This window comes from Pocillopora damicornis, chromosome 12 (genome assembly GCF_964200805.1).
Source record: "Pocillopora damicornis chromosome 12, jaPocDami1.2, whole genome shotgun sequence".
Classification (NCBI taxonomy): Eukaryota; Metazoa; Cnidaria; class Anthozoa; order Scleractinia; family Pocilloporidae; genus Pocillopora; species Pocillopora damicornis.
In genome coordinates, this window is record NC_142681.1 from 2398043 (window position 1) to 2422331 (window position 24289).

The 24289-nt window shown below is 38.0% G+C and overlaps 3 protein-coding genes across 7 annotated transcripts; 2 read left to right on the forward strand and 1 right to left on the reverse strand.

Annotated features, from left to right (window-relative positions):
• Positions 1-513: 513 nt before the first annotated feature.
• Positions 514-9897, forward strand: LOC113684441 (TNF receptor-associated factor 4). 3 transcript variants are annotated; one of them, XM_027201821.2, is made up of 9 exons: positions 514-739; positions 2692-2933; positions 3747-3795; positions 4821-4925; positions 6329-6493; positions 6889-6972; positions 7388-7465; positions 7809-8184; positions 8456-9897. In XM_027201821.2, the coding sequence occupies exons 1-9, from the start codon at positions 647-649 to the stop codon at positions 8740-8742; spliced, it is 1479 nt and encodes a 492-aa protein (XP_027057622.1). In that variant the 5' UTR covers positions 514-646; the 3' UTR covers positions 8743-9897. The 3 variants fall into 3 exon arrangements, with proteins under 3 accessions (XP_027057622.1, XP_027057631.1, XP_027057639.1); XM_027201830.2 differs by having other exon boundaries at positions 542-739; positions 2638-2933; XM_027201838.2 differs by lacking the exon at positions 514-739 and adding an exon at positions 2471-2563.
• LOC149036070 (uncharacterized) lies at positions 7409-12023 on the reverse strand. The gene is made up of 2 exons (XM_089190649.1): positions 11609-12023; positions 7409-7547 (listed from the first exon to the last, which is right to left on the reverse strand). Exons 1-2 carry the CDS (start codon positions 11888-11890, stop codon positions 7515-7517), a joined length of 315 nt encoding a protein of 104 aa, XP_089046775.1. The 5' UTR covers positions 11891-12023; the 3' UTR covers positions 7409-7514.
• Positions 12024-13163: 1140 nt separating this feature from the next.
• Positions 13164-24259, forward strand: LOC113684425 (TNF receptor-associated factor 4). 3 transcript variants are annotated; one of them, XM_089190646.1, is made up of 11 exons: positions 13168-13283; positions 14051-14095; positions 14745-15004; positions 18439-18493; positions 19449-19553; positions 19713-19874; positions 20224-20400; positions 20633-21073; positions 21587-21664; positions 22241-22318; positions 22498-24259. In XM_089190646.1, the coding sequence occupies exons 3-11, from the start codon at positions 14853-14855 to the stop codon at positions 23113-23115; spliced, it is 1866 nt and encodes a 621-aa protein (XP_089046772.1). In that variant the 5' UTR covers positions 13168-13283; positions 14051-14095; positions 14745-14852; the 3' UTR covers positions 23116-24259. The 3 variants fall into 3 exon arrangements, with proteins under 3 accessions (XP_027057604.2, XP_089046772.1, XP_027057612.2); XM_027201803.2 differs by lacking the exon at positions 14051-14095 and having other exon boundaries at positions 13164-13283; XM_027201811.2 differs by lacking the exons at positions 13168-13283; positions 14051-14095; positions 14745-15004 and adding an exon at positions 17312-17407.
• Positions 24260-24289: the final 30 nt, after the last annotated feature.

Consider the following 24289-nt stretch of genomic DNA (forward strand, 5'->3'; position numbering starts at 1 on the left):
AAAGCAGCAAATAAGCGAGCGTTCCTTCCCTTCGACCTTGAACCTGGTGACACGTTTATTTATATCATGACGCTGTAGCTGTCATGAGGATTTCCTTTATTGATTTTAAAAGTGATTTAAGATGGGAAGATTTTGAAAATTTTTTAATAAGTTTCTCTATTATTAGCTGTTCTATTTTTACTGTTTTAGAAATCTTTGAAAATAATGTTTTTTGTTTAATTTTCTTGGTGATGCCGTGGAGAACGAGATTCGACCGGCGCTGAATAAGATAAAATTGACAACATTACCTCTTATCATTTCTAAGTATGAAGGTTTTGTAGCTGTAGATTGCAAAATCACTTTCAGTATTTCATTGTAAAAACCAAAATTATTGCGAGTGAAAGTTCGCTCTCGGTTTATTTTGTTAAGCATGACAACAAATATATAATCATCTTTAAACCTTCGGCCTGATTCGTTGAGTTGCGAACGTTTTGAAGTGGCAGGTGAAAAGAACATGGTACGCCTGCTGTGATTGGTCAGTTGTGGAACCTTACTGAAGGCAGGTGCTGTATTGCGGTAAAGTTGGTTTTTATAAGTTGCGTTCGCGGCTTCTTTCGTGTGGATAGCTTTCGATAAAAAGCTACGATCTTTGAAGTTGTTTAACAAGATGCCTGATATCGGATCGAGCCAAACTGTTCAAGAATCACCACACTTAAACGGAAACGTTTCTCAAAATGGAGAGAAATACCCCGACAAAGAGGTATCTGATAGACGAAGTCGTTTAACTAAGAGCATTGCTTCTTCCGCTCCGGGAAATTATGCAGAACATAGATGAGGTTTACACCGATCATTTAGTGTGATCTAAGAGTTCATCTTAATTCTTGCTGGCACGCTAATTTTTTTGGCTTTGTCAGTGCACTAAGATTATGATTCTTAGCTTGGACCGCAAAAAACATCCCCGAAAATTTACATTGGTGTGGAAAACATCACGTAAATTTTGCACTCTGTTAGGAATAAAAGACAGCGGGTAATAAGTTAAAATAGGGTCGAGCAAGGTCGTTTTGCGATAAAATTTCGACTTAACTTAGAAGATATTGCGTTAAATTTTCTCGAAGAACAGTACCGAGTTTCTGCTGACAATGTGTTATGGCCTTTACACACACAGCACTTCCTTGCGTAGCTGTGGAATTTTTAAAAATCCTTTAAGATGGGGTGGTCTAGTTTGATCACACATTTTAAGGAAAGAGGAGTTGTAAGAGTCAGTAATTTGTGTGTCCTCACGTTTAGAATTTTATTCCTCCTGGTAAACTGTCAGAAGAAAGGCTAATTAATGCTATCGATACTCAGTATTATGTGAATTGCTGACTGAGTATAAGTGCTAGCTGGCTGATGGATATAGTTTTACTACTGTGGAACAATGGTGAATAATAAGCACTGTTTTTAGCTGAATTTCACCGCTAAACTGACGGGAAGCGGAGCACAATCTTTATTCTGACATTTTTCTGAGGTTTTAGTTTCAAAAAGCGGCGTGTTCAGTAAAATTCGTGCAAACAAACTACTAAGTTTCAAATTGAACGGTAGACCTGAACTGTCAGCATACATAGAGGGATTTGATGGATGGAATTGTGAAAATGTTTCGGAGCGAAATCACTTCATGTTCACCAACGGTATCGAAAATTGTAAAGTTTCAATGTCGAAGCTTTTGAAAGTCGGCTGTTTTTTAATCTTCAAGTTTTTATGTTTTCAGAGAGGAAAAAACTATCACTGCAAAGTTTCCTTAATGGTCTTTATTGAACACGAACCTAGTAAAAATATTTTGAATGTTGGGCGAAAACAATAAAGACGTATATCGGATGAACTCAACTCAGTCACGAAGAAGTTTACGATAGACGTAAAAATATACATAATTTTAATTTATAAACAAATCACCTCAAAAGGCCACCAGAAAAAAAAATTATTTTTCAATACATTTCATATGCATTTTCTAATGACGCACAAGATCATTGGCCGTTTTTGTTTCGTTTATTTTTTTGGTTTTTCGGAAATTTATTATCACCGCAAACTGTGAAGTTAGAAACAAACGTATGAAGCATGAGTTCATTCGTTTTCTATAATTTACTTTTGTTGTTATATCATAGTTTTCGTTATTAACTGCCTCCGCGATGAATAATTGTATATCCCACTTTGTGGCTCATTCCGTTTTCCGCCAGTGGATGTTAGTTTCCTGAAAGAATCAAAACTTATTGAACCTATAGTTTATCAAAAAAAAATCATAAAAATGTTCTCGCTTAGGAAACTATCGTGATCTGACAATTCAAATCCAAGTGACAAAGGTTTGAGTATGGCATCAGTGAAGATATTAAATTGGAGCGAAAAATGGAAGTAGTCGATCGAGGTCTGACGTTGCTTGCAAAACACCTTTGTTGATTGACGCCTGAAAGCAACTGTCGACTTTCAGCCAATGATATCATTCATTGCATAACATTCTATTCAATAATTTATCATACCTGATAGAATTGACTAGCAAAACCTTGAAGTTATTTTGAACGAACACATTTCATCTATCTTTATACAAAGGCGTCTGGTATATCACACGAAATGTTTACGCTCGTTTTCACCGTCGTTTAAAATTTAACGATTTGTTTTCATTTACCGCAGCGTCACGAACATGACTCAAACGTGGCTGAAATTGTCTTGATCTTTGAATGTTAGGAAAGTAACATGACCGGAGGAAGTCACAGTCCGACTGGAAGTGCGAAGTCTCGGGGAAGCAGTCGTGGAAGCCCTGCTCCAAGCCAGTTAGAGCGGGAGAAGTTTGATCTGTCACTATTTGTGTATCCTTTGGAAGAGAAGTATCAGTGTCCAATTTGCGGGGATGTTCTCCGTTATCCAGTTCAATTTATAAGGGAGTGCGGACATCGCGTTTGTTGCAAGTGTTTCGACGAGCTAAAAAGGTTGGTCGTTAAGATACAATTTTGACGCGCTATTGTTTTATCTTCGTGAAATAAAGATGCACATTTTCAGTTTCTGCAGTTATTAGTTTCAACCGCATTCTAAATTCATCATTGCGTGCGACGAATTAATTTAACCACGCGTTTTCATATCGATTTTCAAGCCGCTTTGCTGATTGAATTTACTTGGCGAAAATTAAAGTTTCCATTTTTAGCTTTCACTTAGTAACCGCGATCGCTTCCATTTTGACAAAATTAAAAATGCAAGGATTTTGCAAAAAGCAGTTTGGTCTATTTACGTTAAATTTTCAGAGCGTGTTAAATTTTGCAAAATAATTGATTCTAATATTAGCAATTTTAGTCTCTTATTATTAGAAAACGATTTCGTATCGTGAAAAGTCGTGAAACGATACAGCCGCGCGAAATGAAAATCTTACACGTTCGTTATTTTAACTCAATTGTGAATTAATGTAATTCAAAGTACTTACGTAAAGGAAAAACCAATGCTAAATTGCTTTCGCGTTACATTCTAATTATAACCCTCATTTCTCGGACAAGAGGGGTATAGAGGCATTCTTAATAGAATAAATGCGAAGACTAAGAAGTAATTTTCGTTTAGTGTAATACGTAACTGAGTAATGAATTTCATCTGTTCAACTCTCAGGCGCTCGATAAACAAACACAACTTAAATTCATGCAATTGGGGGTCCATTTTACGCCTTTAAAACGGATCGTTCGATTTCTTTCTTTCTTCCTTTTAACCATCCAATTTTACTGTATGAATTCAATGATGTTTTTTCGCTTCCCCTTTTACAGGGTCGAACCGCGGTGCCCGGTGGATCAAACACCAATCAGCAAAGATGATGTACGTGAAACATTAAACTTGAATGTCTTTTTAAATATTAAGTCAGTAGCAGGAATATCTTATTCCCTGCAAGTTGCAGTTTGCATATTCACTTTTTAATCTGTTTGTATACAACTTCAAAATCAAGGTTCTCCATCCAACTAGTTTGATTTGAAATCTTAATGAAATGGGAAATCAGGATGCGATCAAAAACAGATGTTTTTTTAATTTATATTCGTATTGAGTTCTTGGGAAAATATATACTTGTTGTTGACTGTCTTCAAAGCTGGACATCTCCACAGGTTTTCCCCACCAACTCCAAACAAACACTTTGAAAAAAAAAACGTGATTGAACAATTGACTGGGTCTAACTGGCACGTGAATCAAACTGATATGCGATTGTATCGTTTATCCTTACTTTCATAAATGAAAGTGATTCCGACCTCATCTGAGGTCAATGCGTAATTACCTGAGTTTAAAATCACTCTGTGGAGTCATGTTACGAGCAATTTAAGGATGGATAAAATAGAGCACCAGCCTTAATTACAACTGAGTGAAAGTCATCGCTATACAAAGATTTGCTAGTTTCTCTGTGCAGCGCAAAAATAAGCAATGTGTCTGGCATGTTCTTTACTTCTATTTTTTTGCTAAAAAACAAAATGCTAGTTGTAATGACTGTACTGAAGTTTTAGCTTCAAATAATAAGAAACATATAGAAAAAATATATCAAAGCACTCTTAACACGCAGTGATCGATAATACACAGGGTTTTGTTTGAGGATGTAGTGGTAAAAGAGTAGGAACAGGGGAATTTTCTCCGCGTGAGAATAGAAAATGGCGCAAGCCATCAAGTTTGCTAGAGAATTCTGGGAAATAGAGCCAGATAATTCTCCCCTGAATAATCATCATTCAATTTCATGGTTACACAAACTTTTTTTATTGCTTTTTAAAGTCGCTTTTTTACTCTAAACCCTTTTTTACTTTAAAATCCTTTCGTGTTTTGTTCAAAGGCTACAGAGTGATGTTTATTTTACTTTCATTTGACAGGCCTACCTTGACAAGGCTTTTCACAACGAGATCTTAGCACTTGACGTAAAGTGCAAGAACAATGAATGGGGATGCAAATGGGAAGGAGAATTTCAGAATTATCAGGTAAGTAGCCGGCCATTATTGCCTTCCTTTCTTCTCTTGATTAAAAAATGTATTTCATATTTAAAAATAGTTTCTATCGCAAATAATTATTGAGGAACAAGACTTTAACAGTCATGTTGTGGGATTGTATTGCTCAGAATCGACTGATATTGAAGCTGTCGGATGAAGTTTATATCACTTGCTATCTTAGACAGTGATTTGTTGGCTTTTCTCGCTCTTGTGGTTTTTTACATCCACGGATTTTTAAATTACTCTCGCTATTCGTTGTCATAATGTGTTTAATATAAACAGTATACTTCCTAAGTGACCATATTGTCTAAGTGTTGCTGAGATCGCGATAATAGAACTCCTTATCTTTCCTTGGATTAAAAACAACGCAAAAGATCTACAACAAATGTCAGTCCCTCGTTTGAAAAAACAATTAAGAATAAACAGAGATTCTGCTATATCTAAAGGGATACTGAGCAGTTTTTTTCGAAAGCAAATCAGATGGACTAATTTCCTGTAGAAACTATCCACCAAAGTTAAGCCTCTGGACGTAACACAAATTGAGAGGGCCTCGATGATTTTGAATAAAAATTTGGATATGAATCATCACAAACAATAGAAACACCTGTGCACTGCAAAATATCCCGCGTAGAATTGAATTTCATCCTTATTTACGCTTTTCCTATTTTATTGTTTCGAATTTCTAAATTACTCGTTGTTTACTCAGAATGCTGAGGACCGCCATTAACCCATGAACACGACAATAACTGAACTAACTTAAATCCTTAACAACACTCGGGAGGGAAAAAGAAAATATTTTGAAACCAAGAGACGGTGACCAACGTTTTTTCCGCTTTTCTAGGCTAAATATAAAAGAATTTTCATTAAAACACCGTTTTTGGTGTATTTTTAGCTCAAAAGTAATTTCAAAGTTCCGGAGAACATATCGCACAAGAAAGTGGGTTTTCGCAGAATGAATTTTATCCTAAGTGTTCTGTGTTTACTTTCTTCCATCACTGTGTTAAATGATGTAAATTCAAGCGAGGTGTCGTTTCATGGGTGGTTCCCTATGGAAATCAGGAACACTTTTCACACCCTCAGCAGCTCGCACATCTAGCTTATTTTGGACAGATTTGGCTTTCTTTATCACTGTCATTGATTCATTTCTTTCATAAGTCAAGCGAGGGACCATGCACACGAGGTGAGCGCGAGAGTACGGGGTCACTCACTCCCTAACCCCTTTGAGTTCGCCTCCGCGTGTGCGTTCGTTGAATCCCACGCTGTTCTTATTTTGTGAACGACGATACAGATTGATATAGAAGGTCTGTGACCAAACTACAATCATCTTCCCCTCCTCTCTGCAACACCAACTTATACTAATAGTTTTAAAATGATATTGCTGTTTGTGTTCACAGGATCACGTAAACTCGAATTGTGAATACGCGGAAATTCTCTGCATGAACGACTGTGGTGCAAAGTTCCAGAAGAGATTTTTGCAAAAACATCTGGACAAAGATTGCCCAAAGAAGATCATTGCTTGCCCATATTGCGATGATAGACATCTCAGAGAGGACAAAAAGGTAAAAATCAGGAGCATCTCCCTGTCATGTCTCAGGCTGGGCAAATTCAACAGCATAGTGACTTCATCAACATTTGTTATTTGTATTCGCAAATTTATGGCCTGACGAGAATCACACCTGGCCTATTTCTTCACATATAGTACACAGTTTTAAGTATACCGAAAAAGTGGACGCGAAATTAATCTTATCAGTGGCATAATTCCTAAAATACCCATACCCCACCTCAGTTACTATACAAATATTCCTAAAGACAAAAGCCCGAATGGATTACAGCAATGATGACGACAATAATGATGACATCGATGACAACAACATACTTTTAATTGGCCACTCTCTCAATGGATCAGTCAAATATTACATACTTCTTCTACTTTATTTGTTTGGCGCTTGTTTAGGCACATCTGGCAGACGAATGTCCCAAACTACCTCTTCCATGTCCAAACAAATGTGACAAAAAGCTGGAGATTCCTCGAGATGAGGTACGAGTTTAGAGGCGTTTACAGTATTAGGTTTTTCATGATAGATGCTGCCAAGCAAAAGCATCCTCATAAGTTCTGGTTGTTGATACTCATCACTCCCATTAAGAATCGGGAATTTTTTGGGAACCCAAAAGATATTATCTTAGTGGGTTTCACTGAGTTAAAGTTGAGTTGTATTTAGGAGATGTGTTTCTGGTCATGGGTTCTAGTGCATCGAGTTCAGATATAAGAGTTATCTTCGAATAGAGACGTTAAGCCGTCTTCTTTTCCTTGGTCTGATAAGATTAAAGGTTTTCTCAATTGTTAAATAATACTTCGTTATACTAGATGAATCATGGTTTAAGTTAGAACGATTGATTTCAATTTTAGTTCAAACTGTAAACATATCGTTGAACCTGAATTCTTTCACGAACAGCTGGATCAGCACATCGAAGAAGTTTGTCCGAAGACGAAGATGATGTGTGAATTTGAGTACATCGGCTGCACACACAGGGTATGTCTTTCAGCAATTGCATCCTGCCTCATAATCAGGTCCATATTGATCAGTTTTCTAATATGCTTGTGTCAAGGGAGGCCTGCAAACGATGTAAATGGACTCAGAAAATTAAGGACTCATGGTGGAACCCTCGCTGCTTGCCACGTGTTCCAGTGCCCGTAACAAAACACATTCTGAGTTCCTTTACTTTCGGAAAGTATAATTTAGTTATCATACGTTACTTTCTCGAATGTACTAATCAGTGGTAACTCTGAAGGTTTTCAAAAAAAAATTAGAGATTGTAATTCCTCCACATACTATGAGGAGGTAATGTAAGATGACTTGATCTTTTCTGTTACAGTGCAGCAGAGAGAAAATGCCTAAGCACTACAAAAGCAACATGATCGAGCATGTTAAAGCAGTCTTTACGAAGATCCAAGAGCTAGATGAAACACTGGGAAAACACGAAAACACCCTTAAGGAGCAGGCTGACCTCATTAAAGCACAGGACAAGCGTGTAGGAGATCTGGAGAAAATTGCAAACAGCCAACTCATTTGGCGAATCGAGGACTACACGCGGAAGCTAAAGGAAGCCAAGGCCGGAAATGGAGACACACTGTTTAGTCCTACTTTTACGACCAGCAAGCATGGATACCGCTTATGTGCGTCAGTTTGCTTGAACGGCGATGGGAAGGGAAAGGGAACGCACATGTCTGTATTCATCAGCGTGTTGAGAGGTAAGGAACCATAAAAAGCTCAGATGAAGAAAATGATAGAACTGTTCTCTTTATCAACTGATATGAAGGAAGTTTTACGTAATGAATTTGCCACCTGACAAGGCTAATCCTTTTTTTGAGAAATGCCACTTTTCGGATGGTTTCATTGTATTGGAACAATAGTCAAGAATTAGTCAAGAGTCAAGAATTAGAGAATTCAGGCTCGAGATCTATTTGTCTTCACTCTGAAAATACCCCTAACCCTTTGGTGTTTCATCGATTTCTGTTTCAGGTGCTTTTGACAGTTTGTTGAAGTGGCCTTTCGACTACAGGGTATCATTTTACCTTCTTGATCAGAACGAAGATCACGCACAGCGAAAACACATCAAATTCAGCATCAAACCAAACCCGTGTCCAGAGAATGAACCGTTCCTTGGTCGACCCAAGCTTGAAAAGAATGCTAGCTTTGGAGGAGCAAAGTTCGCCAAACACGATGAGATTGAAACCCGTAACTACATCAAGGAGGATACTATATACATCAAGATTTCAGTAGATTGCGACGGGTTGAGTGAACCGTAAGATAAAAAATTGTGTACTAAGAACTTAAAGAGTAGTACAACTTTAATTACCAGAGCACCTTTCAAGGCTCTAAACAGTTAATCGCAGGTCGATGTGCACGCAACTATTGAATCACTCGCAAGCACGCATGTACACTGAACTGAGAAAGTGTCGGGCGGGTAAAAATGGAAGGTTTTTCGCAATAAAAGTATAATCACACCTTAATGTCCACTTAAGGGCGTCCCTCAGAGGAGGTTTGATTGTACATCAAAGTTATTTCGCTGATATCTCAAAGTCGCAAAACGCCGAGAGGTTTGTATTATAAATTAGGGGGGATTTTCTTAGAAAATCAGAACGTGGTGCCTATAAAGAGGAATTTTTTAGATTTGAAATACATGCTGTTACTCTTGCTGTTTAAGAATTTTATTTACGCGGCAGTTTTTAGGACTGGTTAGCTTTTTTATGCGCGAGATGCCTTCTATATTTGAGTTCTCGTTGTGAATATATCTTACGATCATAAAAAAAACATTCTTTCTCTAGAGCAAGAAGGTGATTCCCAGGAAAGTTTAACCGATGAGGTTGCGATCCCAATAAAAATAATTATAATAGAATTTATCTAATTTATGGCATCGAGTGTTACTCCGCCGCTCTAAGTGTGTTAAAATGAAGATGTTATGTTGCAACAACAATTCCGTCACATAAGGGGAAAATGGAATTTCCATTTTAAAACTGGTTAGTTAGCAGAATATGAGGTGACGGAGGATTGTCGTTGTTAGATACACATTTCCGTTTCTTTCTCTCTTTTGCATGGGCTTTGGATGAAAATAAACCCTGATTTTGAGCACTTTAGATTTATTTGTCAAGATGAAAGAAATCATCCCGCACAACAGCCTTGTCTTCGTAGCTTAGCTTTTCGTCTGAGATTACGCTCCAATATGTTCGATTACCGATTACGTAATCGTGGTTCATTTGCACGGCGAGCAGCCGTTCGTGTATTGTAGTGAAACAGTAAAACGTGGAACAATTACTTATACAATACGAAAATAAACGTGATTTTTAATGTACAATTAATTGCAAGCGAAGTAGAAATCAATTAAGAACAGCAAAGTACTTTTCCTGTGTATGTTTAACTTTTCGCTACGTACTTGTAAATAAAAAGAAACGTTGGAATTTAAATCTTGGTGTTTTTCTAAACTTGTACTGAAGTCATATATGGCTACCATCTGTGTTCTACACACCTTCAAGCGATTTCCGCCGAATCAACTAGACTTCAGACGCTGATTAAAATGTCCGTGATTTGTAAAAACAGGTTAAGACTTGAATTCATTGAAATCTTGAATTCATTTAGTCAACTGTTCATGATAGCGAAAGTTGGCAGTTTGTATCGGAAATTAGCTCCTATTCGTATCATCGGGTTCTATGTAAAAGTAAAGTGTCCTTAGGACGTGACGTCTGTAGTCATCACATAAAACCTGAGCTCTTAGTTCCTCGTGCTATTGATAATATTTTAAGATGTAGTGTAAGCAGTCAACTCTCGCCTGACGGACTCCGATTTTCGTTATTATTGACACTATTTTGGAGCCTCGAGGTCATTTGCATAGATGGAGTTGATAACTGAACTTTCCAAGGAAGATCTCAGTTGAAGTCGGTGTCCTCGTTTGGGAAAGAATAACTTACTTTAATTACTAATATCAATATCGTCATCATCCTCATTTTCATTATCGTCATTTTCAACATCACTAGTGTTATTACTATCTATATCATTATACCTGTCATCATTTATGACAGGAATGACAGTTAGGGCTCTTTGCCCTCCATCCATCTATATCAAGTTTCAGTATTACGAAGTGGGACAAGCATTATTACAAACGCTACTGCTTATTTCATTTCAAAGTACGATGGTCTGTTATCACAAAGTGCGACAACTAATTTCATCGCAAAGTAAGAGCTTTTTTAAGGCCTGGCCAAACGCACAAGACATTTAAACGCAACATCTTGCTACATTGTTGGATCGTGTTGTAAGATGCTGTGAAGGAGCGCAATATCATGCAACGTCCAAAATGGTTGCAACGAAGTTTGACCATTTTCAAACTTGGTCAAGCACCGTCCAACATCTTGTAACATGTTGCTATGGGATGGTCAAACATGTGCAACACGTAGCGCGCCACAACGTTGTAAGATGCTGTGTTGAAATGTTGCGTGTGTTTAATTTGACAGGGCCTTTATGACAAATTGCGATAAGAGGTATTACAAAGTGCGACTGGTATGACAAGGTGCGGTAATTGTATTTAATTACTTTTTATTATTATTATTATTATTATTATTATTATTAAAAACTGCGACTGAACATCGTGACGTGTGAGAATATGGAACAACAGCTTGGATGAAGAAAGGAGTCAGTTTTCCCTCTAACATATTCATGGCTGAGTAACTAGTGAGTGCCAGGTAGAGCATTTATAGCATAGAGTAATGCTTGAAGGAGTCAGTCCGACTTCGAGTATTATCAGGGTTATTAATTTTTCGCTATTGGTGTGTGGGGAAAATTTCTTTAATGCGCAAGCCATTTACAAATTTTCTCCTGAGGTTTTGAATTAAGCAATACAACTCTAGGCATATTTTTGTGATAGTTCCAACGACAGGAATGTAACAAGATGTGGTATTGCGGCTAAGTTAACAGTTTTTCTGTTAAGATAACAAATTTTGTCGATGAAAACTCGCTAATTGCATGTTCAAGATGTCTTGTTTAACAGTGCAAAAATGACAAAAATTGCCAAAGAAACTTTCCAGGGAAGTCTTAGTTGTGTGGAATTCGTTAAGCCGCTTTTGTTAATAGTCTCAGTAGACTAAAACGTACCATCGATATCACCTTCAAACAATTTCATCTTACCATAATTAATTCTTCACTTGTCCATCTTCGAAGTTGTCGATTGGACGGAGAAAGTCCATCTTTCTGTGTTTGTCTTTCACTGTTATCTTTGGAAAATTTGGAGTCATCGACAACTTCGGAATGTGGAAACTCTTTGTGGTAATGCTGCCGTCTTGTGCAGCGCTTGCAGCTTGTGCAGCCGCATTTTGGCGGGGTTCTCTGATGAACTCGGAGCCCATGCTTCTTACGGCCAAATACCGTAGAAAATCCTAAATGAGTGGGAATGAGTGGTACAATTTGCATTTTTTTACATCTGTCTAGTTGTCAAGTACACTGTTTTCCTGAATTTTTTAGATATAAACATAAAAAAAATTATTAATTATTTCTAAAATTCGTAGATCATCAAAATCTTTCGGCTTATAAATTTTTGTTAAGATAATAATCTCTTGATTTGTTTCTGCATCTAGTTTCAGCTTCTTTTAGAGCTGTAAAGTGACAAGAAGAAAGGAATTAGAATTCTCGAACTATCATAATGAAAGCGGACCAGCTAATTGCATGTTATTTGGTAAAATTTAATTTAAAACTTAGACTACAATAGGTTTGTTAAGTTTCAGCTTCTTTTCGAGAGGTTAAGGGACAAGAACAAAGGAATTAGATACTCGAACCATTATAATGAAAGCGGACAAGCCATTTGCATGTTAATTGGTAAAATTCAATTTAAAACTTGGACTAAAATATGTTTATTTGCGTGCAGTTTAATGAAAAGGTGTTTTCTTGCCAGACAGTCGCGTGATAATCATCGAAAGGGTGATTCACGACGCTACAAATCATATGATTCTACCTTATCACGCGACATGCGTGTGTGCTCGCTGTGAGACCCTTGAAAAAAAGCTTGATTTGTTTAAATTGTGGCACAATAACAACACCGCAATACTTCCCAAGAACTTACATTACACTACATTATGACGTGAAGAAAAAGGAAAGGAAAAATGATATCTATGAGAAAATATAAGGGGTCCTTACAACACAAAATAAGCAAGAAAATTAATTTAAAAAAAGGGGGCGGTTCTAGTGCCTTAAATCATTTTTAACAGTGTTTAGAGACTATTTTGAGAATATTAAGCCTTTAATACACAAGATTAGTTTACACTAGTTTTGCTGGGTGCTCGATGAAAATAGTCAAAATAAAGGCGAGCAGCGCACTTCATGGCCACCTGCCATGCACGCTAGGTTAAGATAACTGATTATACATGTCACGTCACTTGCGCATGGGGAAGTCGCGCTGTTTTGACATGAAGTTTGGGAAGACATTAGTTCGACATATGACGTGCATGAGGGTGCATTTGCTGGACAATGTTCTGGAATTTAACAACACATCTACAAGATAACGTGTTCGCCATAGCGATCACGAGCGTTTGGTATGTTCGTTTGTTTAGGCAGAGTGATTGAACCGGCTCGGTCAGGAGCCCAATCGATGGGCTTCTGACAGGGTAAAGTACAAAAGTTCGCTATTTTGTTTTTTATTTTTACTGGTAGAAAAATTCGGGCTGCACAAAAACAAAAAAGTAGTGAAAGGATAACATGTGATCAGTGGTACCTTACCATTGTGCGTCTTTTGTCATTTGAAAAGAAAATTGCTGAAAAGACCAGTTAGAGTGACAGTGGATAGGATCAGTTTATTCCAGGCAGGTCCATGGTAAATAAGGGATTTTCCTTTTAAAGTTTTAAATGTTCCTCTTCATTCCTTCTGCATTATTTAGCTGCAAATTGGTGTTAAACACTTTATCTAGACCCATACGGAAAGTGCGACAGGGAGAAAAAAAAAAACAAAAAAACGCGCGTTTGAAACGAGAGGGAGATTGTAAAAATTCCAAATTCTTATGATTACAGGTCAAAAGATGGAGCATAACTACCCCAGTTTAAAAAGCCAAAAAAAAAACAGTTTTTGCTCTATTTTTCTCTTCTGTAAACAGTACCTGGATAAAAAAAAGCTTGCTAGAAAATTGCGCAACTTATTTTTTCGCCACCATAACTCAGCACATTGTCTAATGTGCTTTATCTTGCTAAAAGCCACAAGTTTTGTATCAAGTGACAAATTAATTTAAGGATATTAAAAAATTGCATTTACACTTGCGTCATCAAACCAAAATTTGTTGATGGAAAAATTGTATTGCTCATTTCACAAAAGGGAAAATGTCATATTTAAGATTTTAATCAGGAAATCGGGTTTATTTTCTTCAAAATGACATATGCTTGATTGAAAATTGTCTAATTCTTATGAGAACAAAGCTTCAAGTTTCTCATCCAATATTTGTCATTATGTGCTTTTCTGACAAAATCAGTTCGAAATTTTTGAACGCAAGCAACATTGCTCGGAAATGATTCATAGCGGAGAATTTATTAGACAAAGTCGAGGACTCAATGGAATGTTGAAATATTTCCCAATTTTTGTCAACTCAACAGCGGATATACATCGAATTCGTCCAAATTCGTCGATGACTACTTGAGGTAAGTCTAGGAGGTGCCCGCTCGAATTGTTTCCGGACATCTAAACAACAACAACTTGCGGTGGAGTGAAAATTACGCAGGATATCTAAACCAAGAACCGGTGCATTGTTTTATGATCACTGTGGTTTCCTCGTTAACACCACGAGCTCTTTATTCAATATTTTACAATGAACAGGTGTTTTTTCTTCACCAGAAGAACGATGCTTTTGATGAGAGACGCATGACAATAGTTAATGGATGTTTAGCAGAAAGTATAATGAACATTCTTCCCTCTGGAGTGACAGATATATAAAATTTAGCATAGAAACACGCTTTCTTTGTGTTTACTGAAGACTTAATGGTTTCGTGTTGACAATGACAAATTATTTTGAGCTTTCTAGTTTCCGTAGACGATTCAAAGCCCTTCAAACAACGCAGAAATGTCCAGAAATGTTCGTCGTAAAAGCACCCACATGTGTGTACACAAAAAATTTTATTTATCTTAAAGGGACATTAATCCCAACCGGAAACATAGTTTTATCCCAAATAGCCTGTCATGTAAATATTACACCCCAGCTCTGTCACGTTTTTGATGTGACGCTATTGTTCTGAGCATGCCCAGTCAAGACATGTAAGCAAAATGTATTCAAACAACAAAAACTTCTCGCAGGTCAGTCACAAAGTACAGCCGTGATGTGAGCAGGTAGCATTGGAACAGATGAGAGCAACAACTCTATTCTCCTTGCAGTGAAAGTATAAGAGGATCTTCTTCAAGACTATGCCGGGGTACCGCGCGTATTTTGTCCCGGCGGTGAGAGAAAATTTATTATGCCGCATATGTCATCTTCCAGTTCGAAACGCCGTTCAAGTGTCCGTTTGTGGACACAGATTTTGCGATTCTTGTCTTAATGGAGCCTTCAGTAACACGAGGTAAGCTACTGTATTGTTGTTCCTCTTGATCGTTTGTAGATTGATATTGTAAACTTATAATCTTAAGCTGGTTAACTTCTTTTGAGAGAAAGAAATCTGGTGGATTTCAATTCGCACTTGAGATGAGATCTTGTGAAACCAGTAAAGTGACAGAAGAGAATTTATTTCTCGACGACTTCTGGGATTTATATGGACGATCGGCTAAATCTCAACTAATTCGTTGTTGCAAAGATTAATGCTCCCTTCTGTCGGGTCTTCTGTTGCATTGTTTGGCGAATTATGTATTACGCGTGAACCGAATTTTTGAATAAAAATTTGATAGAATGTGCAAATATTTTTACAAGCAATTTCATGACACTCGGTATTCACAGTGGGGGTTTCTATTAAAACCTGCAAGCTTGTTTTTTCCAATTGCGTTCGCACTATCTTTTATTTTTTAGCTGGTATATGATCGCAAAAATTACAACGTTGTTAGTATAAATTTATCTCGGTGATATTTGGCTTTTTGAACCAATTCTGACACTGATCGTCGGCGAAGTTGAAGTCTCTCAGCTGCGATCGATATACAAAGGGCCTATTCAGCACAGAAGATTAAATCGTAAACACTCATTGTGTAGAGTATTTCGAAACAGGAACCAAAAATTAGCGATTTTTTCCTTCAAAAGTCCTTAGGTGTACTAGGGAATAGTTGGCAACCTGATTTGTAACGGTGGCGTTTGTTTTGTTCATTTAGGTGATCTCGAAAGGCTTTTAGTTTCATTCATTTCGAGCTAATTTGAATTTTCCCACGATTCTGTATATTGTCCTAAATATCCATAATTGTTTCAAAGTTTTGTAAATAGTCGTATGTTTCTGGAATATTTTTGACATCAAAGCAACAACGTAGTTGTCTTTCATGAAGCATTCTGGGAAAAAGTAGAATTTTGGTTGTGTTTGGGACGGATCACGGGAAGGACTGTCTCACAAAATTTTGTACGCGGTAGGATTGATCCTGTCTAGTTTACAATGAACAGAGGTTGAGGAACTTTCGAATAACGAATATATTTTTCTGACAATGTAAACAGTATATGTTGTTATGGTGCTTCTTACAATTAAGAAGAATTTCCTTTCGAGCTATTGAGCCTGTCGTAAACAAAAAAAAGTCGAGAGATGTTTATCTTTATGAATCAATTTTACTCCATAGTTTACATTCCACTCAGTTGGTCTGTTGGCAATTTTTCTATTTTCATCAAGTTCGGATTAGAAATTTGCAATGTGTCTTCGAAGGTGTGATTTGTATCAAACTCCTGCCCAGGAAATTACGTGTTTCTTTCCTTGACGCGGAAATTCCATCTTGCCGATCTCGGTAATTGGAACCCAAAATCAAACCAACCATTAAGCTTTCCTGATCAATTCAAAAAGTGAGCTAGACTTTTATTTTCGGTCGATAGGCAGCTTCAGTCAAATTACGCAATCGTGAGATGGAGATAAAAAGAGTATTGAGATCAGTAACAGCAACGATGACAATTACATGTAAATTACACCAGCCGCTCTTAGGAATTGTGGTTTTTGAGCCAAGGAATATTGTACATAAAAGATTGAATTCTCTCCGTTCGGGCGGAAGAAGACAATAATATCTTGCATCCATGAGGCATTTCACGTCCTTTCCTAAATTAAAAGGTAAATTTTAATTAGTGGCAAGAAAGCATCAATTCTCTGGAGTGTTTGCCGAAAGAAATACAATTTTTTTCATATTTTATTGAGGTGTTGATCTTCATAGCTAAGTATTGCTCGGAAACAGTTGCGTGACAATGAGTGAAACTGACATAAAATGACTGGACTCGTGACAAGTTTACAATTTGTGGTGTTGTTTGCAATATTGCTTTGACAGAATTCTCTGCAGAACTAATGGTTGAGTCAACACCAATTCTTTCTTCCAGTCTATGAACGTCATGTCCAGAAACTCAACACAATATTCAACGCACACAAGCGTTTTTACTGAGTAAACGAACTAATGCCTGGAAGTAAACAACAAAAACGCACCGAAATTGAAATTTTTTCTTTGCGTGCCTCAGTTCCACGGTATCTCATGTTGCGTGAGAAATCATATCGCGAAACTGCATTATCAATTTATCCGGGTCGTGAGTGCTGTGACCTTGGTTTTTTCGTTGCGTGATCTATTGTTATGCCTGAAAAACTGGGCTTTTAAGAAGAACAATCAAGCAGGGCATAACGAGCAAAATTTTTGCTTCGCTTTGATCAGATACAGTTCTGTTTACTCAATAGTTTACTTTTTGATGGTGCCAACTCAAGTGCTCTTTTCACAAATAATGTCATTTGCATGAAAAGTGGACGTATCCAGTCTTACCAAATTTGATCGCGACGTATCTTTCCTGTCGATGGTTGGATTAGGGTAAAAATGCGGTAGGTTGTAGTAGTGAGGTCATTCAAGAAGAAAAAAATTGTTTATACAGAAAAGGAATTTAACTTCTGTAGTTGTTTGCTAAAGAGTCAGCAAACAACTTATTAAAATCCTCATTGTTTTTCACTATGCCTTGAAAGAAGAAATTTCAAATCGGTGTTCAATATTTAGGATCGCGATAAAGTAATTTAGCCCCAATATTGTCAACGCTGATGTTTGCCATTTAGTACCGTAACATTATGCTGTCCGGGCCGGATAAATTATGCATAAGACACAAGGGCTTGAGGGATCGTAATATTTGTAATGGCTAAAAATATATTTTCCACTCATCTTTTTGTTATGCCATTTGGTTAGTGATACCAGATATGGTAATTTACGCAAACTGGCCCTTCTTAAAGTGATTAGCAAGAATTATTAAAAGAAGCCTTTCGCGGTTGCATTAAACCTTTGAATATTGTCGCGATTGAACATATTTCAGATCGAAAAAACATATACTAGGCCACTCTTTTTTCCGCTTTTCCTTGTTTATCTCCCTTTTCTCCTTTTCAGTTTTCAACTTTAACATTCATACTATGACATATTGTCAACGTTTTCCACGGAAGTGCTAACATTCTCGCGGAAAAGAATTGTCAAACTTAATTTTTGTTGCCCTTTGTTGCGGTCGCTCGCGTATCACGTTGCATACAATGAGACCTTGCGGCAGCAAGTAAGCCCATTAGTACGCTCATTCTGTTCACGAGGAAAAGTATTGCGCTTTTCTTCTTGTATTTTAAGTATTCATAATTAGTGGTGACGCCCAATTTCCTTTTGTCAAGTGGAAAATGATACCCATTTTAGTAGCTCAGTTTCGACGCGATTGAAATGAGCTGTCAATTCCATATTACCGCGTCTAGTGATACGGTTGTTTGCTAAAGCGGTTCAACAAATCGACAAATTCTCGCCGATAATTGCAAACGAATTGCTTATTTTTCTATTCTGCCGGCAAAGCAATTGAAATGCCGCGACTTTACATTTGGATTGATCCACCTTCTAGGCAAGCAGCCCGACTGAGATGTCCCGTGGACAGTTCAAGTATCGATTTATCTCAGGTAAGAATTTTGTTTGTTGGTGATACATCAACTTGAACCTCTTCGCTACATCTTCAACAAAAGAGTTCCTGGCGCTCATCCATCGCGCGTTTAAATGCTAGAATTGAGTGCGGCGACGAGGGAAGGCAATTAGTAACCTTTTTCAATAGACTACACCGCCTAGCTTAAAGCAATAAGAAACTTAAAGGAAAAACTCTGTTGGAACATTCACAGCTAGACACTGTGTCTGTTTCACTAAGGGCTTTTCAATTGCGCGTGTTTTTTTTTGTTCCAAAATAGTACACTCACGCGGTGAAAACACGATCATAAAGCGCAGAATTTGCGAACAACAATAGACGCCAGAATTTCCACCAGTGATAATTCCAGTGTTTAAAGAACTCTTTTACCGCCGCGCCAACTGTTTAAATACATTTCGGTGCAAATACAGAAAACAAGAGAAATGCAAATGAGGAATTTAGTTCAAAGGTTAGCGCCACTAAGTATAATCATAAAGACAAATTTTATACAAATTTCAAGGATGCTGTTTTTATTCCCACGCCATTTCACGGCTTCCTTATTCTTTTGTGGCATTTATCTCCGGAGGCACATTTGTGGGATGACGTGAAACCGCCGGCGCAGAATTTACACGAGACACCCACTTTAAATACAGTCGCGTACAAGTCAAAAGTTATTGTGCTTTTTGTTATCCTATCATAAGCGAGGGATTAAATGGAGTAAATTCGGATCTAACACCTATAGATAAAAAAAGTGAAAATTGATCATGACCTCGTAACGACTGGACCATTTAGGCGTTACCACCCGTGTTGCTTTGCAATGAGGTATTTGTCACGTAGGCTTAAACAACAGTTTTATTCGAAACACATCATGTAATAAAAATGCATTTTAAGAACCCTATGTTACGAACATTTCCGTTTCTATGATCTAACTGTTGCTATTTATGCCCATTGCGTGACAGATTTACGCAGATGATGTGACGAATCAGATGATATTTTCACTGAATGTTGTGTGTGACCACTATCAACTTGGCTGTAAGTGGAAGGGACAGTTAAAGAAACTTGAGGTAATATTCCCTAAATTAAAACCGCTTTTGTCTTTTTTTAATTCAATATTTTGGTGCAGTTTCTACTTGTGACGTAACTGTTCTCGCTACGAAGACGGGTGAATCAGCTTTAGACCAACACTAGTTAAGATTGCGTTACCATTTTCTGTCGTGATGTAGGATCACATGGCCAATTGCAAGTACGCGCAAGTAGATTGCATTGCGGGTTGTGGTCAGAAAATTCAGCGGAGGAAGATCACCGAACATGTGAAAAAAGATTGTATAAAGAGATGGGTTAAGTGTCCCCGCTGTAAAAAGGAAACAACGTTTGAGAATCTACAGGTAAGTGTTGTGTCTCGTAGCTGTTCTGCAATACCGTAGATAAGGTGAGCCCACCATATCTAATAAATTCCATGCTTCTAACCGCGTTCCTTGGGGTGCGCGTGCATTTCGCCATTTCTCTATGTGTGGGAAAATAGATGTTTTATGTTCGATTAGTTTTTCTTGTCAGCAGCGGCCTTCATCTCTCATACCTCTTTCCATTATGCCTCTTTAGAGCCTCCTGGGCAACCCTGGCGCCCCTCCTCTCCAACCATGGATCTCCCCTCCTCTCCAACCATGGATCTCCCCCCCTCTCCACTCAACCTTAAGACCTTGGGTGCAAATGTATTAAAACCACTTATTCCCTTAGAGCCATAACTGTCCTGCCGCCCGTCGGAACCCGGACCAGGAGATAGTGACATGCAGTAATGGATGTGGGGTCCGACTAAAACGACACGAAATGCCGCATCACTTGAGAAATGATTGCTTACACCGATGGGTCTACTGCGAAAACTGCTCTGTAGAAATCGTCTTCAAAGACAAACAGGTTGGTATTACTTCTCGTCTTTGATTTGTCCAAAAAAAAGCCGCACGTTTCTCTCAATCAATCAGATACAAAACGATGATCTATTGCGACTTGGTCACTCGTATTTTCCCGCGCTTCAAGTAGCTTGCGTTTTCTTTTCCAGAAAAATTGTAAAAAGCCGTGTGCCGTTATCTAAACATGTATGCAAATTTTAGCATTATTATTTTGACAAAGCAACTTACTTTCATTTAAGGAACACTTAAGACGTTGTCGACGCTCTGATTCCCAAACTGAAGAACCAGGAATAACAAGAGGAGGCAAACGACAGAGCATGCCGCACTCAGTGCGCTTCGATCCACGTGGCCTGCGCAGCGGTAATCGAAGCAACAGCACCTCGCAAGAAGCCCTGAATTCCAGTCCCCCTGCACCCATGCGCTCTGCCTCGTTTCCAGCTTTCCTCAATTACGTCGGTCGCGAGGAGATCCCAAGCGAGGTGGTCTACCGTGGGTCAGAACGAAGCAGGTCTCGCACAACGAGCCAAATCGACATCGAAAGAGAATCTGACATTTTTACATGCACTTGTGGTCAGAGAATATCACGTGGTCAAATCACGAGTCACATGTCAGAGGAGTGTCCGAGGAGATTGACCAAATGTCAGTATTGTCGTGCGCAAGTCAAGTTTGAAGACATGCAGGTAGGTAGCCCTATTTGATATTATTCATACACATATTCATCATATCATCTCGCCAAAAGTGATATGTCAACTTTCCTTTGGTTATAGTTGTCTTTGTTGCTGTACGATGGTAAATTATGACTTTTAATCTCTGAGACCCCTTCGAGGAATCGAACGTCAGTCTTTCGGATTTCGTGGTCTGATGCACCACCTCTGAGCTATAGAGAACTCTATTGTGATCTAGAAGACTGTACAGTAGTTCAATTTCTTATGTGACAAGGGTCCTTCTAGAATCAGCCAGATATCCATGTTCTAGATTTCCTCCCATAGTCTGATTTTTACGCGGAACACCGATTGATCCTCTGTAATGGGAAAGTTGTTATACGATCATAATTAAACGAGGATGTCGTCCTAGCAATGTTTTGGCCTTTTTTTAACCACCAGTTGCTAAATATTCTAACAACTTATCTATGTTTGGCTAGTTGAAATTTCTGTTTATGATACATCAAGGTTATCTTGTGTCTTTCCCAACAGAGCCATCTTCAAGTGTGTCCTCACTTCCCCTTGAGTTGCCCAAATAGTTGTGGTGTGTCACAGATTCCACGAGAAGAGGTGAGAACTGCGGACTAACCACTCCATGTACCTGTAGGAACCACTCAGTTCCTATTATATCCATTCCGAGAGAAGACAACGTAACGTTTTAGACCAACGCTGTTTACTTCCCACTAATTCGAGACACCTTGGTTCAAGGGACACAACATGTGGCCCAAACTGAAAAAAGGCTCCTAGAGCCTTTGTATCTGTGAACCCCTCTGTGCAGGGTCCTAGTTCTAAGTGTTCCTCAAATGGAAGTTCAAATGCATAATCAGTTGCAATGGCTAGCCCTCTCACGCCCAGAGGTGACCATTAAGTACTCTCTCCTTACGATATCAATACATTATCAACCAGGGATGTGATGAGAAGAAAGAAATGTATCAAAAGGGATACTTTTTTATTTAACACTAGATTATCCGAACTACAATTATAAGAAATATTTTGAAGATCGACAGAGAGGGGAATTGATATTAACAAGGGTTAATGATGTACTAGTTGACCTGTTGCTTTCTTAATTGTACTATTGAATAAAAGTCTCTTAACACTGTGAATTTTATGAAGTATCCTAATCAATTGTTCACCGTTTTATCCAAGGTGGATCGCCATCTTACCCACGAATGTCGCTCAAATCTCATTCATTGTCCTTTTAAGCATGTTGGCTGTCAACATCAAGTAAGTATTGACTTATCTCTCGAGATACTAAAGAACTCATTCGCATTCGATATCCACTCAGATTGTCTCGACCTAACTTCTTATACCTTTGTCAATTGTGTGTCTTGTGTCGGGTGGGGAATCCAACCTCACAGAGACGGAAAAAAACATATCTAATTTATATGTTTTTTTTCTTTCAGTGTCCACAACGAAGCCTCACACAGCATCTAGAAGACGGCATGAAAAAACATCTTGAGCTCGTTTCACAGCTTGCTCTTGATCAAAGAAAGGAAATTGACCAATTGCGCGAAATTGTCAAACATTGTAAGCCTTTCACTGATAGTAAACTCTATTGGAGGATCGACGACTTTTGGAACAAATTTGAGGACGCCAAGCACAAAACAAACGTAGAGTTGCACAGCCCTCCTTTTTACACAAGTCCTTATGGGTACAAGTTCAAAATCGTGGTGTTCCCGTACGGAAATGGTAGCGGGGAAGGGTCGCATCTTTCACTCTATGTCCGTCTTCTCCCGGGAGAATACGACACGCTCTTGAAGTGGCCGTTTGAGGGCGAAATCACTTTGTCGCTTTTGGATCAAAACAGGGACTCTACCAGGGGCCAAAGAAATATTAGCCAATCGTTTAGCCCGGATCCTAACTGGAAGAGCTTTCAGAGACCTGGTAAGAATGGTGCCACACTCGGCTTCGGTTACCCACAATTCGTTTCTCATCGAGGCTTGGAATCTACGAGTTACGTCAAAGAAGACTGCTTGTTTATCAAAGCGACTATCGACTGCAAATATTCTGCTGATTTATAACTCATAACAAAAAAATCAATATCAAAGAAGTCTATAAATTTTCATCGCATACGATCAATTTTATGGCAAAAATTCTTACTTCAAGAAAGTGGACACATTTTTAATACAAACAATCTACAATATCTCATTGCTCAAATTGTTTCTGTAGATTAGATAATGAAAATAGTGTTACGTTTTAGGCTAGAATAGTGGAACATATATTATATTATACCATAATGATCTGTCACTCCAAAATCTGTTTTTTCTTTGTTTGTATGCGAAATGGTGATAAAAATTTTTAAGAAGACTGAACTATCATATTCAAACCAAGATTTACGCTTGCGTCCGCAAAAATAGATCCGCTGTATATAGAGATTTGAACTTCGTGGGCGTGTGTTTTTTTAAATGATTACTTGCTTTGAGTCGAGACCAGCAGCGCACAAAGGACACTGCAGTTTTGAGTCCTCGTTTTAGGAATCACTTGAGATCGTTATCATTTAACAGAAACGTTGTGTAGCCTGTTTATAATAAAACACGCGCGAGTATTGGAAAGCACTTTTACAGGTGTCCAGTTCGCATGTTGCCTTACGTAGGGCAGAAACACTTTCGATAACAATTGTGGTTTAGGTTATAAGAAAGCCGTTCGCTCTATTGAAGTAAGCAAATGTTAATGCCAGTAAGGTTTTTTCTATAAAACTTTTGAAAACCCATCATGAACAAAGCTTTCTCCGATTTTTCAGTGCATCTTCGTGGAAGCGACAAAGCATTCGTGATTGTCAATACTCCCTATAAATCTTGTTTTCAGGCGCTATGCTTCACTCTAACGTTGAACTGTATCTGACTATAACGTCATACGAACGGCCGTAAAGTATTTTCAGTAAGATTTCAAGATCCAAGTATGAATTCTTCTCATCAACAGTAATTGTTTTATTCAAAGTCAAAGGGCGAATTACACGTCAATCCTTGGGGTTAACTTTTCATTGTGACAACTGTTTGAGAAAGTTCATCGCACATCTTCTTTTATTTTACTCTTATCCTAATGCTTCCTTAGATTGATGTTATTGATCATAGATATTTAATAATTAAAACAATGTTTGCGTACTGCTGTGCGAGAAAATAACTCTGTCCAACAAGGACGTAGCAATAAAATACAGAATTTAACGCATTCTTAATGATTGATATGTTTGTCACTGGT